Below are 18,154 nucleotides of genomic sequence, written 5' to 3'. Positions count from 1 at the left end.
CTTTGGTTACAACGATAACTCTTTTCCACCTGATCATTCCATACGATACCTCACGGACTACCGCTTTAGTCTACCTCGCCTTAGTACGGACCGAGCCTAGAGAAGTATAGCCTAACCCCGTGTAACAGGCAGACCTGAACGCCACGCACTATTAACCGTCATCGCGTAGGCGAAAGAGAACGCCACCCGGCGGAAGGCTTGCAAAGGAGACATTCTGAAAATACCCACAATATCGGCCTAAGAACGACCCGTCTCTGGCTGTGCAAATGTGTACCGAGGTACGTATCTTCACTCTGGCCAATCAGACGAAACCTGCCCGAAGTGGTAAAGCATTAACCCTCAACATTAACGCTCGTCAAACATGACCAGCCGCCGTCATTTGAGATTAACGCACCTGTTAGGGCGTTTCCACGAGGCCATCATCTATGTAACATTGTTAGTGGTGCTAAAGGACGATGAGATCGTAGATCACACCCTAACATCTCCACGTCTATCGCTCGCTCGCCTCTTTCGAGCTTGTTCTCCGGCTGCGGCCCGACTGTCAATCGGCTCACATTGCGGTTTTTCACGACTCGCTGTTACTGAATTTTGGGTCCTCAGATATGCGAGCACACAAGTCATGTCAAGAGAAGGTCCGATACTGCCGCGGAACGGGTCGCCGGTTCACTCGCATCTCAGCGGACTCTACTCCGCACCAGCCGCGCCTTGCTTCCTAGGGCGCGAAACGCGTGGTGAATTTGGCATTCTACGTCAAGGTGCATCGGAGCCCCTTTGCGCTAAGATCGGGGATCTGCATACCTAGGTAGAGAAGGACCGGAGAATCTGGGGAACCACAGCACTGGGTATGTCGTGCCTCAATGCTGAGATTACTTATCTCACATGGAAATAACGATATTGGTGACGCGATTGGTGCAGCAAGATAGGCTCCAAATGGCCGCACGACACTATCTCGGTATGTACCGAGTGAATCTGCTCATGTGTCAGTATCCTCCGGCTTAGTCTTGCCAGTGACTGTCGTAGCAGGACGAACTTGGTCTACATACCTATTACCTCAGTTCAGATACAACCTTGCCGACCGACTGTCATGGAAACGATTTATTCAACTTCCAGACCACGGGACTGTTTCAAGGTTCGCGTGCAGTCCCGTAGCGGGATGCTGATATCACCTATCGATATATTAATAGACCTACAGTTCCAATCCAGTCGAAGACTGCTTTAGAAGGCCATCGTTACTCACTCCAGATGATCCTTCGAGCTGCTTGCATAAGCCTCCGCAAGGTTCAGGTTCGAACGCGATTAGATTGCAGATCTTCCGTGCTGTCGTACGACAATTTAGGTCGAAGCGTTAAGCGTTCTGCGAACATTGTCGAAGCTTCTATCCGCGTCGCCTATGTCAAACCTTCGCCTCGTTAGCTAAACTCTATTCTGAGCGTATCGCGTATCGTCCAACATGTCCTAACATTGCGATCTGCATCACTAGAATGTATCTAGAAGGCACAGACGTCGACGCATAGCTGGTTGAGAGGCTGAGTACACCGTAACTAGATGTGTGTAGCGACGTGGTATTGCCAGACACACACACATCGGGTACAAGCGATTCTGTGTGATTCATATGCGCAAGTGCTGAACTCTGCAGTCATGCTAATGCCCTACATTCGCTCTATTTGTCCAACAATTCTGATAATACAGTTTTCGTCCAAGCCCGATAGCCTTCGTGATGCCTTCGAATGTGGTGCAGAGAAGTTGCCAGCACGATCCTACCACTGGATGTGTTTGGGGATCAATTCGCCATGAGCAGGAGACTGCAATACGTATGAGTTACTCCGTGGGGCTTAGGACCTTCTATCGCGTTACTGCGATGAAAGTGCAAACAAGCTGCTATCCAATGAAGGTCTGGTAGAGCTGTGCGCGGTTGCAATTCTAGAGGTATCGCGTCTTTAGGACAGACATCAGGTATACCAACATTTGTCGTCTTGGGATCAAAACGCGCGGCAACCTGTGGGTTGTTGACGTGGGTTCGTCGGGTTCCCTAGTAATCGATTCCGTGCAGCGGGCGGGGAGTTGCGGGCCCCCGTTCTCGGGCCTCGAATCTCCCCGAGCTGCCGCATTCCATCTCCCATTTCCTCATCCCGCACTTCTCGAACCTCGACTTCATCAGAACCGAAAGCCGCGCAATCAGAAGCGCATCGATCTTTTTCATGTGCTTCAACATATGGTCTTGCAGGTGTTGACCCAGACGGGCTCGGAGTAATTGACCACACTAGCACCTTTGCCTGCCTTCGCGTCACTTCCAATGTGAATTTCGTGCGCCGACCTCGAACAGCAAACGCAGGCTCCTAATGCAAGGAAAGAGAGAGCTATGTACGACCTAGAGTGAGCCTGTCCGCACTGGCTATCCTGCAACCTGAAAATAAAGTAGCTAACCACTATGGGCACGGACTTGGGAGAGCCGCATTTATTGCTTTACAAATGACACTTGCCCTCGTGTGCCTAGCCACCGAACGCACGCAGAAAGATGCAACGAAACAGCGACTTGTACTAAGTCTAATGTGCAACTACTTAAGCACAAAAAAGCTAACTGTTGGATCCACAAGGAAAGTGTAGATTGTCGCATTGCTTGGCGCGTCATGTATAGATGAAATCGCTGCTCTTGGGGCTCTGTCCACAATAACGACCAGACCCCGTGACGAGATAACTTGAGCATCGTCGTAGACGGCACTGACCATTCTAAAGCGCTTTTTCGAGGGCCCTCATCTGGACGGAACAACTCAGTTCTGTAATAGATTAGGCTACATCCTCCCGTATACACAGAATATACACCATGGAACATACATAAGTCGCACTACGCGGTGTGCGACATTGCGATTCACGATACTCACCATTCTTCACTCGAAGGAAATTGCCCAGCCTACAATTCAGCAGCCATGCACATCACTTTCGCCTCAACCTTCCTGGCTGTGCTCTCTGTGACAGCCATAGTGGTAGCAGCTCCAACGGAGCTTGCAAGTCGTCAATCTACGGTGCGGATCATGGCTCTTGGTGATTCCATCACCGGTAGCCCAGTACGTACTCGGTCTTCGACCACCATCAGCTCGTTATTGACAGTAGTCTAGGGCTGTTGGCGGGCTTATCTTTGGCAGAAGCTTCAACAAGCCGGCATCAAGAACACCGACTTCGTAGGCACGTTGGCCGGCCAGGGCTGTGGCTTCCAATACGATGGCGAGAACGAGGGACATGTAAGACTCCAACTCCTTCTTTGTGCGACGATTGGCTCACAGTTACAGGGTGGTTTTCTAGCGGTAAACATCGCGAACCAGAACCAACTACCGGGTTGGCTTTCGTCCACTAAACCCGACATCGTTATGATGCATCTCGGTACGAACGACGTTTGGAGCAACCGCTCGCCCCAAGAAATCACCACCGCATTCAGCAAGCTCGTAGACCAAATGCGCGCTTCGAAACCTACCATGAAAATCCTCGCCGCGAAGATCATCCCAATGAATCCGTCCAACTGCGCCGAATGTGGGCCACGCGTCGTAGCTCTGAACAACGTGATCCAGACGTGGGCAGCAAGTAAGACGACTACAAACAGCCCTATAACGGTTGTGGATACATGGACTGGATTCAACACTAATACAATGACTGGCGATGGTGTTCACCCGAATGATACAGGCAACAAGAAGCTGGCCGAGACTTGGTTTCAGCCGTTGGCGGACGCTATTAGAGCTTGATAAGCACGACAAGAATTTAGTGCGCACTTGACGAGCTACATTGGCTAGCTTCCGTGTGCTGCTACAATACATGACTTATCGGCCCACTGCATGAAGAACAACACACATCCATAAGTGAACGACGGTCTATCACTGTATCCTCCTACATGTAATGCTAATCCCCCGTCTGTCGAGGTTCTCAAGACGCACTTAGATTATATAGCAAAGGTACACTCTCACCCAGGTATAGCTCAACATCAGTAGCCGAAAGATTTTGCGTTAACTCTAAGAAATCTCCTAAGAGTTTCTGTGTTTCTGGTCGCCCCGCACTCTCCGAGAACGCATTGGAGTCAGCTAGAGTGTTCGCGATCGGCGGTCTACTTGCCACATTGATAGCGTTCTTATTCAGCCCGATGGCCCTAGTAGAATAAAGTGTCAAAACCTTGAGCATATCGTCGATATATGCCTTCATCTCGCGCTCGCTGTCAAAAGCCTTGTTGATCCAGCCCATACGCTCAGCATCTTCTGCCAGAATGTCCTTGCCAGTGAGAATGTATTCCATTGCGCGTCCACGACCGATCAACCGCGGAAGGTACTGGGGCGCTCCGCCACCAGGGAGGTAGCCAGTGGCGATCTCGGGCTGTCCGAAACGTGAGTGCGATTTTACGGCGAATCGCATATCGAGGGAGAGGAGAAATTCGTTTCCGGCTCCACGGGCTACACCGTTGACTGCACCAATTGTCACTTGCGGGAGATTGGTCAGGCTGTAGAAGAGCTCGACGGATCTTTGGGAGATGGTCGGGTCTACGTTTGTTAGCATTGTCCAAGAGATGGAGAACTTGTAGCGGAAGATGGAGGATATAGCTGAACGGAGGCACTGCTTATGAGGGGCACTTACCGAGCGGCTGGCTCAGCACATCGAGATGGGCTAAGAAGTACTTTGGCACATCGCTCGTGAACAGAATGGCTTTCGTCTCGGTGTCATTTTGCAACCTCTGTACGATGTCCGTCAGTCCTTTCAAGGCATCCTCACCCCAGACGTTGATTTCTGAGTCAGGATTATTGAAAGCGATATGTAGAACACCTTGTCTGGACTGGTCGATCCGTAGGCCTCGGTAGTTAGGTAGTGTGAGGGCAGCAGTGGTTGAAATAAGTAGCAAGGTGGCCCATGTAGGGAGACCTTGATGAAGCATCATGGCGAAGTATGAACGTGTGTTTATCTCCACGATGGAGGACTATTGTTAGTCGCTTGACTGTTTTGTTGTGATTGATTTAGCGACGTCTACGCGATGAACCGCCCTTCTTGTACTCGTCCGAACGAACGGAAGTATTCTGTGGATTCATAACATCATCTCATGGTACTGCGAGGTTCGTAGTTGATGAGTGACTCACAACTACCGGATTACCAACGCCGCTAGCGATGGCATAATCTCCTGCAAATGAGGAGGAAACCGTTCAAACGGATTTTTGGAGATGAATGGCGTGATTTCCGAGCGACGTCTCGTCCTTGTGTCGCACTTGGAACCAGTAATAGTTGGTATGATTAGAATATGATGAGTATCAAGTTTGATTCCGGATCACAAAATACTAAACAGCAATCGTCGAGACTTCTTGGCGATGTAATCACCAAGTTCTAGATCCACTGTACCTCCTTAGGGCCTTGCATGGTGTAATTACTCATCAAGAGAATTGAGCTCAGTCATAACAGACGGCTCGTAGCTCAGACATGTATGATCACCCAACAATTATCAAGCTTCATGGGTCGCGGGGTCAGATATCACCCCAATTGATTGATTGGCGGAATCCTGGAGAGCGTATATTCAAGATTATCTACTACATGGGAGCTATGGGAGGTATAGGCCTCCTACGGTGAATTTGAGAGTATCGACCTTGCGATGTGACGAACAGCTCCGAGTTCAAGGCGTTCAGGTACACGTCGTAGTAACTGGATTTCGGTAAGTGCTGCAGTTCCACATTCGCCACGACTTGACGGTGTAGACGCTTGAGTGTTTCGCAGGCCCTAAAACTGCTAAAAGGCATCATGCGGTTGTCGATATTACGACCAGCAAGCAGCTCTGCTATCTCCATGGCTACTCCGGCAACGGTGCTGATCGCTGAATCATTTGCTAGGAATACAGTAGCGAGGACAGTTGAGAGAGTCAGTCCAACCGAGTGAGCTATTTGCACAATTGAGCTCAGAGAAATTATCACAGGATCTCGTAGGAATTGAAGTCAGTATCTTGTCGGCACTAGCTATGTAGTAGACTGTATTAAGATGGCGATGAACTCTTGGAGTTATCGAAACTGAGCATATTTGAAGTGCGCCGGGGTCAGAACAGGCTGTAGTTCGCCACATGCGTATAGTCCCATCATCATGCCAGTGAAAGGCTGACCAACGGGCGGATTGCGTGTCATGACCTGAGTATCGATGTCGCCTAGCCATGTCCACTCTGTCTTCTGCTGCGGACCATCGTCGGCTTGCCGGTATCCGAATCGGTAGCTTGTGGCAGTGCTATCGATGACAAGCTTCACCTCGCCCTTCTCTGAGATAACATGCTCTACAATTTCCATGTCCGGTCGCGTAAGCTTAACCACGCGTTGCTGTCGACCATCGCGATCTGTGAGCGCGATACCAATGCTGGCGTAGCAAGTATGATTCCACCATAACACTGTTCCTGCCTCAACGCGCGGCACATCAGGCTGGAAATCTATTTGAGTCTCCCACACCACCGGCCAATGTCTTTGCTTCCGCAAGAACAGCGTTGGACATGTGGGCATCGATAGCGTGTAGGGACTACCATTTAAAGTAAGGTAATCGTGTCGCGCTGTCATTGAGTAGTCTTTCCTCACAGGTGTATCTACGTATGCGTTAGTAGTGTTTCTCAGAGCAGCTTCTGAGATGCTCACTCTTCCGATACCACCCAAGACCAAGTCTAACACCACTGAAGTTGTCTTTCCAAGCCTTGTCCTCATCAAGCATGTACTTGTTTGGTCCGCTCATTTGCAAGGCGACTGGCCTTCCCTCGTTGAATATCGGCCAGTTGTTCTCCCAGCGAATCGGAAGTAGCATGGACTCGCGTCCGAAAACTGACGTTCGCCATTCAGCACCTTCCTTCTTCGGCCGTACGCCTAAGCACATGGCCCACCATTGGCCTTGGGTATCCTCAACAATATCACAATGACCAGTGTTCTGGATCTCATCGTCTGTTGTGTTGCGCCAAAGTGGGTTATGTGGTGCTTGTTCCCACGGTCCGAAAGGGCTCTCGCGACTCCGGCTCACATATTCGCAGTGCCCTGATTCAGTACCTCCTTCCGCCGTGAAGAGATAGTAATAGCCGTTCAGTTTGAAGAGATGCGAGCCTTCTGCGATACCTGACTTAGACTCCCGGATCATCTTTGGCGTGGATTTCAAGGTGCCCGAAGCAAGGTCAATGGTAGACACGTGTATGGCAAAGTCTTTCAGTTTCGAATCCGAGGAGCGATCAACCTTCCGGTAAGTCGAAGAGAGATACACCTGACCGTCGTCGTCCCAGAAAAGGTCAAAGTCGAAACCAACCTGATCAAAATACACCGGGTCAGACCACGAGCTCTCGTTCCAGATATTGGTGGTTTTGACATAAAAGCCACGTGGCCATACACGATCATCGTTCTGCGGTCTGTATCGGTCGAAAGAGTTGGTAATGATGTAGAAAGTGCCCTTATGGTACCGAATGGTTGTTGCCCAGACACCACCTCCTGGCTCCGGGGTTCTGATATCGAGTTGAGACTTGCGCGTGAGTGCGTGGCCGATTAGTTTCCATTTGATAAGATCTTTGCTGTGATATATGGGCGCTCCGGGGAAGTATTCAAAGGATGAGGTAACGCAGAAGTAGTCGTCACCAACGCGGATGACAGATGGGTCTGGGTTAAAGCCTGTGAGGACTGGGTTGGCGAAAGTGCTCATGGTGGAAGTGGCCATTTCTTTTTTGGTCTCGAGAGTTTCAACGTGGGATGAGGCTCAAGATATTGAGTACTCAGGCTGATCTCGATGCGGCTCCAGTCTTCCGTTACGCGCCATATGCCGCGCAACCTGTTGGGCCCAGGCTGCTGTTGCCACGGCTGCAGCATGTTGACGGCCGTGCAGTTGCGGCTCAAATCGCATGCGAGTACGATGACGAGTTTTTCCTCGAATCACAAAATTTGCGGGTGTATCTCATGATGTTCCGGATCCTCGGGGTAGCTGTGGATCGTGAGAAAGGCTCGGGGTAGATGGATGAATGAGGGGTAAGCTTGGCGGGCTAGAGGCATTCCTTCACGGGCGAACGTCGGTAAACCTCGGGCATCTCAACAGAAACAACACACATCCATCCCGCGACTCAAGCGAAAATCCAAGATGCACCCCCACTATCTCACACAAGCTTCAGAATGAGGATTTCTTTCTTTCCACGGAAGAAGGCGGGCTAAGAACGCGTTGTGCAGTGCTGGAAGCCTACCGTCGTGCTCGCGACGCGTCGAGACAACACTACATTCGGCTGCTCATGCCAGAGACGAAACAAGTATGTCACGTGTCGCATTAAAGCTCCCAGCGTGCGTTCGGTACTCGCACAAGCTGCATCTCGACAACGCGAGCGCCACATAACCAGATCTGGCGTGGGGCTGGCCGCATATCGCTCGAGCTTGTCTCAACGTCACTGGCACTGAAGTTCTCGTTGGTACTATGTCACGTATTGCGGATCATAACCATTTGGCAGCAACTTGGTTACGTCAACGTACGGTGAAGATTGTGATCTTTGCCGACAGTCGTGCTAGCAGTAAAGCGAAGAGAATAACATCAGTAAGTAACCGCCATACCCCCAGGAAGTTCCGTCAGCCAGTCGCCACTCACACCAACATCCTCAACCGCCTGCTGTGGCTTCTTGCACTTCATCGAGTCTTGTGCAGACTGGATCTTGAGCACTTGACAATTAGCATTGGCACATTTGCCGCTGGGCAAAGCATCCATGGCCTTCTGTAGCGAGTCACCCTTCCAGCCGAAGAGGTAGTCGCCGTGTTGGCCGTAACCTGTACTGTTGCAAGTTAATCGCCGTTGTAAAAGCATAAGGGAGAGCACTCACCCGTCACCAAAGCTGTACACAAACGGCTGCTTTCCAGCACCGTACCAGGCGTTGTTCTTGTACCGTGCGGTATCCCACATGATCTCGTACATTACTTGTGGGATGGCCACGGGATGCGTACTAGGGCAGTTTGGAGTACCCAGACCACCGCTGTTCGAGTACGCGACGTGGCTCTTGTGATCTGGGGAATCGAGGTTCTTGCCGTCCCAGCAAGAAGGGAAGATGATAGTCGCTCTAATTCCACCAGGACAGTACTTGTTGGGCAGCTCCGCAGTGTCCTTTGCATCACACGGCGCAAAGCCTTCACCATTTTGCAAGCATCTGTGGCAGATGCTTGCCTTGTTGGGCTTCTTGGCCATGGGATCGCCCGCAATCATGCGAAACCCTGGCTTGAAGGCTGTCATCTTATTGTTCTTGGCAGAGTACGGCATGTAGTATACCGTCATACCGCCATCCTGTTGGAGCCCTACGTTGGCGAATTGTGGCACACGCTGGAAAGTACCGTTCTCGGGGGATTTGAAGTACAGCGAGGCAGTCCAGTAGTTGCTGAAGTCCTCGCTATACGTGCAGGATGTACAGGTTGAACGAGTTGGAGGATCAAAGACGCCGGGCTCCATCTGCAACACGTTAGTGAATGTCTGGCTGACGAGGCAGGCAGGTCGTACAGTAAGGTTGAAGGAATTTCCTCCGATGATCTGATGCGTGTGTGGTGAGGGTCGTTGACCAGGATTCACCAGCGGATCAGCTCTCTCGACGGTGAGTTGCGAACATGCAAAACGGAGCATATTCTGTGCAGCGACGCTTTGCGTCAACAGAGCGCCGGCGGCGATGGTGGACCAAATCATGGCAACAATAATATTTCGAATTACTGGAGAGTTGCGAGAAACACCAAGTCGATGGTTCGACCGCTTTTTAAGCCAAGCAGCAGACATGACAGCAAGTGTACACTGGTGGCTACTATCATCCAATATATTGGAGTGTGACAGTGACAATACCTCTTTTCTTGCTCATGCCAATGAGAACGCCGAGAAGTCTGTAGTCGCACATCTTGTGACGTTCATTCAGCAACAAACCTGTGGCGATCTCCCGACTTGATCATTTGGATGAAGGCTTTAATTAACATCGAGTGTCGGCAGTTGCAACGATAGTACCGAAGGCAAATCACGACAAGCTTTTCGCTTCTTAAATTACCGACAGGCTTGTTTTGGTCCCAACCGATCATGGTATCAGCGTAGTATTGATTGCTGTAACCATCGGCATGTATGGAATATCGGAGGATGAGTTCCAAGCCGAGGTGTACCGGGAGATGATTTTGGAAATTCACAGAGGAGACGGCACCTAAGTAGGCAACAAGAGTGATCGTCTTGCTCTACGACGGCCATCAGCCTGCACATTTTCATGATAAAAAGTCTCAAAAACTACAATGAGCTTGGTCGTATGGTGCCCTCGGCCGATGTTGCTGCTAATCCGGCTATGGCTGCCGGATTGGGCATTTTGCGGGGTGAACCGAGGATCTCCTCATCAGCCTGGATATCCGAGAATCTGGGATATATCTCAGTCACGCGTACAGACATCGTGTGTTTTTCCAATTCAACGTTCAGTTTTCCAAAGTCATTGGTGTCGCATATGCCAGCATGATGCAACAGCCATTCTCTGCTTCCTCCTCAACCGCTGGCTTCTTCCAAGCTCTTCCGGTACTACCACCACAATACACCAATCTATCTTCCCTTCCAGAAGCTCTCCAGTCTCGATATCCGGACTCTCTGCAGGCCTCGGACGATAAGGTCGTCGTGCGAATATTGGATCTCTACTTACCACAAAATGCAACGGAAGCAACCAAGCATGTACACCATCTAGCACGTCTAGCGTTGAAGCCATCTATCTTGAAGTATGCCACGGACGCGGAGACGAAACATCCGGTACTACGGCCACTCTCTACATTCGGTGCAGAGAACAAGATTGATCCTTTGTGGACGACGTCTGGGTGGCAGAAGCTGAAAGAGGTTGGATACCAAGAGGGGGTGGTCTCGGTGGCTTACGACAAAGCCCATATCACCTTCAACAGGCGTGTGCAACAATTTGTCGGAAATCATGTATGGAGCTCGACTGGTACCATGACCGGGTGCCCTCAAAGCATGACTGATGGCGCTGCGACACTGTTAGACAAGCACAAGAATGATTCTGATGGGGATCAATCAGGACGAGGCGAAGTACTAAGAGAAGCGTACGATCGACTTTGCAGTCGCGACCCGGATGTGGCTTGGACAAGTGGGCAATGGATGACGGAGCGATCCGGTGGCAGTGATGTATCCGGCACAGAAACATTTGCTGCACGTATGACATCGCAGGAACTGGCTGAAGATAGAAAGATGGGAAGAGACCGTGATGCAGTCGGTATGCAACTAGGCCCTTGGAGGATACATGGCTTCAAGTGGTTCAGCAGCGCAACAGACTCTGAGATGGCTGTACTTCTTGCACGTACAGACAAAGGTGGCTTGTCGGCATTCTACATACCCATGCGTCGAAGGGTGGGTACTCAATCGCTGGGTTCCGATTCTATGAATGAAGAAGTGCAGCCTCAAACTGAGCTCAATGGTGTTCGCATCCAGCGTCTGAAGGATAAGCTAGGAACTAAGTCACTGCCAACTGCCGAGCTCGAACTGAATGGTGCGCGTGGATGGCTCATCGGTACTGAAGGCCAAGGCGTCAAGGAAATATCCGCTATCCTCAATATCACGCGATTGCACACTGCAGGGGGCAGCGTTGCGAACTGGGGACGTGGTTTGGCTATTTGCCGTGCCTATAGCAAGGTACGCAAAGTTCGTGGTGAATTACTCCAGGCCAACCCTGCACATCTGGCGTGGATGGCTGGAGAGACGGTCAGATACTGGGCTAATACGCACTTCACGTACCTCGGTGTTGCCCTGCAAGGCGCTCTGGAACAAGATTGGGACAAAATGGTTGCAAACACGAAAGCAGCGAGGTTGATACCAAATAACAAGACTACGGTAGCGGCTTTGTTGAGATTGCTGCTGCCTGCGATGAAAGCCCAAGTCAGTGTGGCATCCGTTCATGGGCTACGGCAGTGTATGGAATGCCTCGGCGGTGTCGGATACTGCGAGAACAACGAAGACGGCGGCTTGATGAACATTGCGAAGATTTACCGCGATAATCTCGTCAATCCGATATGGGAAGGTACCGTCAGCGTTATGGCTGAGGACGTCGTTCGAGTGCTTACTGACAAGCGGTTGGGCGATGGTGATATCTTGAACAACGTGTTCGCGCCATGGATCAAAGACTTGCTCGACCAATGTTCGTCTACCTTTCATGATCAGGTTCCAATCGTCGAGGATATACTTCAGGCTCTCAACAAACTTGTCCATGATGCGCAGAAAGAAGAGCTCCTATACCACGGACGAGAAATTCTCGAACACCTCATGGTAATCGTTAGTGCTGCCGTGTTGATGTACGATGCGCAAGCCAACCCAGATGCTGTTGCACGAGAGATTGCAGTACGATGGATTCGCATGAATGCACACTCTCCGCAAAAACACGCACGCTCTCAGGATTGGAAGAGTTTGTCATGCATGGACAAGCGTATCTTTCTTGGAACGCCGGTCATCGATTTGGGAGTTTCAGCAAAACTCTAAGTCAAGAGCAATTTCGAAGGAAGTGAAAAGACATGGAAAATGGCTTTACGACATCTGGCCATCCGTGATACCCTGTCAAAATCAGATAGGGCTTCGAAGTGATTGCGAAGTAACTTTGGCCAATACTTGCTTTGTGTAACTATTTGAAGTTGCTACTTCGTTCTGGATTAGCAATGTGCCGGATGTCGCGGCAAAACTTGCCCTCGTGGTTCGTTCGGGGTGTTTTCAATTATCATGGCTTCCCATCTGATCACGCAGTCATTCTGGGGACACCTGCACTGTCTTATATCCCTCAAAAACCTCTAGACATAGACGAAGAAGCCTATACCTCCTTGCTAAACGTCGCATGTATATGGCTGGTACGTATCGTCGTTCTGAGAGGAACGCTTCATGACAACTTGAACGGAAAGTTCCGTTTTCCAGAAAACGAATCAATCTCAGTCGATAGTGTCGCGCGAATTTCAGACTTGACGAAAAACAGTTATAGTCGAGAAGTTCAAGGTTGAATAAAGAATGACAAGTCGCTTCGCCAAGTGAGGCTACGGGAGTCCGTCAGCGCGCCTCCCCGCATTCTCCGATGCGACCTCCCGAATGGTGCCCGCCACCACCACAATGGGTCTCCACTCTCAATGCCGAAAACAGTAAAGCTTCACATTTGCCACATTTTCGAAGATACATTTAGTAAGAGGTAGGAAGAGGAGGTTTGCGACGCGCCACGCCTTATCGTGCTGTTTGAGAGCAAATTCTGTGGAGAAGGGAGAAGAACAAGGCCCTTGAATCTGTAAAGAGGAGTGCAAGCCAGAGAGGAAAGCTCAACACTCGTCAGAACAGTCGCCCATGGTCCGGCTGCAGCTAGGGTCATTATGCACTATGCACGAGCTTATTGATAGGGCTCTAGGGCATCAGCCTTGTACCTCACATCATGCAGGTTGTGGGATCGGCGGGTTGAGAAACTATACAGGGGACCTTTCCTAAAGTCCTCCCGACTCCATGCATGCGTTTGATAGCGTTGATAGCATCTGCCGGCCAACCATTGACCAGCCGAAGCTTTGCCAATGCCCGTTGAGCAAGGATTCAAGAGTACACTACGGAAGTGCGAACAGACCCAGTCGCCTCGACTTGCCCATAATCGTTCATTTCACTACATTATCATTCGCTGATCTAGCTAGATTTTGCAGTAGCTGACACATCTGGTGCGTAGGGAGAATCAATCTTGACTGCTGATCGCGCATGAAGTGATATCTCACCGCATTGGGATCAATGCCGAGCGGTGCCTCCTCCGCGGTCTACCAGGCATTGATGAACCATAGACCGCGAATACGCCGAGTGCTTACAGGACTATAAGATGGCATCCTCGCTGCAGGTTCATGCTGGACTGCTCAACATCTAAGTAAACAATTTGCGACGAGTAAAGCAGCTTCAAGATGGCGACTGACCACAGCAACGTTGAGCTCATACCTGGCACGGAGATCGTCCAGGACAGCTCAGCACAGAAGACATTGATACCCACGCCCTCTTCTGATCCCCGCGACCCTTTGAACTGGACCCGGAAATGGAAGCGTACGTTGTTCCTTACCACAGGGTTTAGAATCCGCTTACAGCTTTCTCAGTCATGGTAATGGCCTCGCAATGGCTCTTCACTTGGATCTCCGTCACTGGTGCTCTGTCCATTGCGCCCATGTTCCCTCTCTTGGGTGCGCAGTTTCATCTCAACAACAACCAGTTGGCTATGCTGACTGGTATCACCGTCATCACACTCGGTTTCGCCAACTTCATCATCGTGCCGCTCTCCAACATTTTTGGTAGACGCGCTGTCAGCCTGGTATTCTCGGTACTGATTCTGTTGTCATGTGTGTGGCAGGCATTGGCAACCAGTCATAGCAGTCTGCTGGCGGCGCGTGCCGTAAACGGTCTGGTCTGTGCGACGAGCGAAAGTATCCCTGTGCAGATGATTGCGGACGTCTTCTACCAGCACGAGAGAGGCCTCTGGACCGGAGTTTATTTGTGAGTAATGCCTGCTCCACGCCATTGTACAGTATTTAATATGTCATGTAGCACTGGCTACTTCATGGGAGCCTTCCTTGGTCCAATCATGGCGGGATCTATGGCAGCCCACTATGGGTGGCAGTCATTCTTCTGGCTAGAAACAGCATTGTCCGGTGTTTCCATTATCCTCATCGCACTCACCTTTCCTGAGACAAAGTACCATCGCGGTAATGCGACGTTCATCATTCAGACTGGTAGCGACAACGTCAGCAGCGACGGCCAGAGCAACCTTGAGAAGCAGACGACGCAGGCTGGGATTCAAGACTCCGAACGAAATTCGCTAGAGACACCCATTGCCGTGCAAGGGCGCCCCTCACGTGCGCAGTTCATGCCGTTCATGAAGCCAGATGCTCGGTGGAAGATGTTTGTTGTGCGCGACACTTGGACGCCGATCAAAGTCTTCTTCAACCCAATCATCCTATGGGCAGGGCTGATGCTTGCTGGACCAGCTGATATCCTCCTCTTCTTCAACCTCACAGAGTCGCCAGTGCTCGCCGCACCACCTTACCTTTTCAAGCCAGACCAAGTCGGCTACACAAACTTCGCATTCGCAGTAGGTGCACTGTTTGGTCTGGCGACGGCAGGTCCATACTCCGACTGGGTATCTGCTCGCGCAGCGCGTAAGAACGGCGGTGTACGCGAAGCGGAGATGCGACTGCCCGCATTGTTCATCTACATGATCATTACCATGCTCTCGATAATCCTCGGTGGCGTCGCATACCAGCAACAATGGGCATGGGGTCATATCGTCGTTTGGGGCTATGGGTTCGCCGGCCTTAGTGTCACAACCGTGCCCACCATCGCCATCGCATACGCGATCGACTGCTACAAACCTATCTCCGGTGAGATTATGGTTGTCGCGACAGTCTGCAAAAACTTCATCGGTTTCTCGTATAGTTACTGGGTTTTTGATCTTGCCCACGAGAGCAAGAATGGGTGGATCACCCCCGCCATGGTCATTTTCGCTTGTGCGATGGGGCCTGCACTGTTCGTCTTCCCACTGTACTTTGGGTTAGGCAAGAGAATCAGGCAATGGACGAAGGATAGCGATGTCCATCGCATGGAAGAAGTAATCTAGATTGTCAGTGGTGATGGACGCGTTGACGCGTCGGGATCGGCTCCGTAGCTCTTTTTGTTCGTGCCAAGGATGATGTTGCGCGATCGCTGTCTTAGGATAGCATAATATACCCAGTTTTCTTGTCCTCGAACTCTTCCCTATCTAATACGTACATTCCAGTCTTCGTGGTCGAAGAGCTCGATGGTGAAGATGAAGCATCGTCCAAGTGGATACATTCTAGATGGTACTGTCAAAAGTGGGTCCCAGAATTTACGCTAACCGTTGACGTCATTCCAAGTTTTCCACCAGCGGGCATCGCCAATTAGTCTGAATCATCGATCAATCCGCATCCATACGTCAATCAATATTACTCGCATCTAAACATGTCCATTTCTAGCCTCCAAGACAAAGTCGCGATAATCACCGGTTGCAGCTCCGGTATCGGCCTAGCAACTACACGTTTGTTCCTCGAACGAGGCGCTTCAGTGTTCGGAATAGACATCGGCGAACAGCCGCAGAAGCTCGCTGAAGACTACTCAACATTCACCTTCTATAAGACTGATCTTACCGAGTCGCAAGCTGCTGAGCATGCTGTAGCGAAGTGCGTCGGCAAACACAACCGCATCGATGTCCTGGTCAATTGCGCGGGCGTGAGCGATGGTTGGAGCAGCGCCGACACGATTCACGAAGAAGAGTGGGAGAGGGTCATGTCTATCAACCTGACAGTGCCTATTCGCATGATGAAGGCTGTATTGCCGGCGATGAAGGAACAAAAGGGTGGTTCTATCGTCAACGTTGGAAGTAAAGCAGGAACTTCGGGGGCGAGTGCTGGTATTGCGTACACTGCAAGCAAACATGGTCTGGTACGTACAAACCCCCGGCCGCAACACCATACAATAGTATTGACAGCACGATAGGTGGGTGCTACAAAAAACGTTGCCTGGCGATTCCATAAGGAAGGCATTCGATGCAATGGCGTGCTGCCTGGCGGCGTTGCAACCAACATCGCATCATCAGTGCAGATGCAGCACTTTGATTCTGCTGGCTTCAATGCTTTCTTGTAAGTCTTAAGCTAAATTGAATGTGTTCTGCTTTGCGCTTACTTATACAAACAGCCCTATTGTGCAAATGCACGTATCGAAAGACAGCGAGGGAACGCCGGTTCCTTACATTGGAGTGGATAACGTGGCGCGTGGCATTGCTTTTCTGGCTTCAGAAGAGTCGACGATGATTAATGGGGCAATGATACCGATTGATAATGCGTGGTCCACTATATAACATAAGGTTTCTACAGTAATACAGTAGCTGCATCAGTAAGTTAAAGCCGGCTTTATGATATCATACCGGTGCTAAGACACCACAATTTATTCGTCAAGTAAAATTTCCGTGGTATCAAATGTGTGGATGTCTCTAGGTTCTGAACCTTTCGCCTTGTACTGCTTCAAACCATCGCGAACTTATCTCCGACTCAGATAGTGGCTGTTTGGGGCGATCGTTTTGCTTCCCAAGCTCCTCGCCGATATACTGACGCACAGACAGCCCTATGTCCTAAGGTTCTTCGTTAGAATTCGTTCTCTACGTGTCAAGCTCCTACTTTCCTTGCTAAAAAGCTCATGAGGTGTCTCTTTTTCCAAATGCGGACTACTCGAAGAATGTTTCTCTGGTGACCCAGCTGCCTTATAGTCGTGGAAAAGCCCCGGTGTCAAAGAAATGCAATTCAAGACGGTTTGACAGGACAGCGCCAACGCATTATCGTACTGCGCAACAGTGGACTTCAACCCTATTTGGTAGCTGTTGGAGTAGTGAGATAAAGATATATATCTTGCGCTGGCTACAAGACTTACAGGATCTTCTTTGCTCCGTGGTAGCTGACTGCATACGCAAATGTTCCTAGTGGGAAGTCGCTTCGATGAACTCCTCGGCTTTGTGGCGGAAATTGAGACGTGCTTCTTGAATAGAAATCTGTAAGGGAGTCGGGAAGGGTGGGATCATGAAAGGTGGTCAATCCTGGGTCGGTAGGGTCGAAGGTTTCACCGTAGTGGCCGAGCCATAGAACACTCGTGGGAGTTAGCCATGTTCGCTTGTGAAACCACTCTAGCAATACATACTCCCAACTTTGTAGCCGTTTCTGACCAAGGTTGCTCCATAAACGTGACATTTGCTCTTGCAAACGCACGTCCCAATCTATGTCATCTTCCATAATCAGTGCGGTTGAAAGACGATCTTCAACAACGCTTTGGACAGTCAGCTACTGACATCAATTGAAGACCTTCACTCACGTCCTGATAACATTGAGGTGGCTTCTCCAGCTTCCGCGTGTGCCATTACTTGCTTCGTTTTTCGAACGTCCCTTGGATGTTTTGAGCAAGACACTTGTGATCCGTAGTGTAGAAGGACCTTACATATACCAGGGCTACTTCTTCGACTTCTTCTCCTTTCACAGCCCTTGAAAAGTCAAGCTTCATGTCTGTGGCCGCTGCCATCAGTTCCAATGCATCTCTTCGATCAGTTCGGAATGGCAGATTGATGACAAAGATCTTTTCAAATCCAAGTGTTTGATTCACATCACGACTATGCCCTACTTTATAGCGAGATGAC

General features: G+C 50.4%; 7 protein-coding genes across 7 annotated transcripts; 4 read left to right on the top strand and 3 right to left on the bottom strand.

The window, feature by feature from the left end:
* Nucleotides 1-2,924: 2,924 nt before the first annotated feature.
* Nucleotides 2,925-3,731, top strand: J4E82_003054 (uncharacterized protein; the record flags this gene model as incomplete). Its single annotated transcript, XM_051729344.1, has 3 exons — nucleotides 2,925-3,062; nucleotides 3,114-3,236; nucleotides 3,285-3,731. The coding sequence occupies 3 exons, from the start codon at nucleotides 2,925-2,927 to the stop codon at nucleotides 3,729-3,731; spliced, it is 708 nt and encodes a 235-aa protein (XP_051591059.1).
* A 178-nt stretch (nucleotides 3,732-3,909) lies between these two features.
* On the bottom strand, nucleotides 3,910-4,906 carry J4E82_003053 (uncharacterized protein; the record flags this gene model as incomplete). Its single annotated transcript, XM_051729343.1, has 2 exons — nucleotides 3,910-4,514; nucleotides 4,609-4,906. 2 exons carry the CDS (start codon nucleotides 4,904-4,906, stop codon nucleotides 3,910-3,912), a joined length of 903 nt encoding a protein of 300 aa, XP_051591058.1.
* Nucleotides 4,907-6,005: 1,099 nt separating this feature from the next.
* On the bottom strand, nucleotides 6,006-7,668 carry J4E82_003052 (uncharacterized protein; the record flags this gene model as incomplete). The annotated part of the gene is made up of 2 exons (XM_051729342.1): nucleotides 6,006-6,568; nucleotides 6,618-7,668. 2 exons carry the CDS (start codon nucleotides 7,666-7,668, stop codon nucleotides 6,006-6,008), a joined length of 1,614 nt encoding a protein of 537 aa, XP_051591057.1.
* An 852-nt stretch (nucleotides 7,669-8,520) lies between these two features.
* On the bottom strand, nucleotides 8,521-9,648 carry J4E82_003051 (uncharacterized protein; the record flags this gene model as incomplete). The annotated part of the gene is made up of 2 exons (XM_051729341.1): nucleotides 8,521-8,755; nucleotides 8,804-9,648. 2 exons carry the CDS (start codon nucleotides 9,646-9,648, stop codon nucleotides 8,521-8,523), a joined length of 1,080 nt encoding a protein of 359 aa, XP_051591056.1.
* A 789-nt stretch (nucleotides 9,649-10,437) lies between these two features.
* On the top strand, nucleotides 10,438-12,453 carry J4E82_003050 (uncharacterized protein; the record flags this gene model as incomplete). Its single annotated transcript, XM_051729340.1, has 1 exon — nucleotides 10,438-12,453. The coding sequence occupies one exon, from the start codon at nucleotides 10,438-10,440 to the stop codon at nucleotides 12,451-12,453; it is 2,016 nt and encodes a 671-aa protein (XP_051591055.1).
* Nucleotides 12,454-13,877: 1,424 nt separating this feature from the next.
* Nucleotides 13,878-15,577, top strand: J4E82_003049 (uncharacterized protein; the record flags this gene model as incomplete). Its single annotated transcript, XM_051729339.1, has 3 exons — nucleotides 13,878-14,013; nucleotides 14,064-14,457; nucleotides 14,509-15,577. The coding sequence occupies 3 exons, from the start codon at nucleotides 13,878-13,880 to the stop codon at nucleotides 15,575-15,577; spliced, it is 1,599 nt and encodes a 532-aa protein (XP_051591054.1).
* Nucleotides 15,578-15,939: 362 nt separating this feature from the next.
* Nucleotides 15,940-16,834, top strand: J4E82_003048 (uncharacterized protein; the record flags this gene model as incomplete). Its single annotated transcript, XM_051729338.1, has 3 exons — nucleotides 15,940-16,419; nucleotides 16,474-16,616; nucleotides 16,672-16,834. The coding sequence occupies 3 exons, from the start codon at nucleotides 15,940-15,942 to the stop codon at nucleotides 16,832-16,834; spliced, it is 786 nt and encodes a 261-aa protein (XP_051591053.1).
* Between the last annotated feature and the right edge of the window lie 1,320 nt (nucleotides 16,835-18,154).

This window comes from Alternaria postmessia (assembly GCF_024291825.1).
Source record: "Alternaria postmessia strain BMP 2775 chromosome Unknown scaffold_12, whole genome shotgun sequence".
NCBI classification, from domain to species: Eukaryota; Fungi; Ascomycota; class Dothideomycetes; order Pleosporales; family Pleosporaceae; genus Alternaria; species Alternaria postmessia.
The sequence above is the reverse complement of the archived record's forward strand: the minus strand, read 5'-3'. Positions and strand labels throughout refer to the sequence as shown.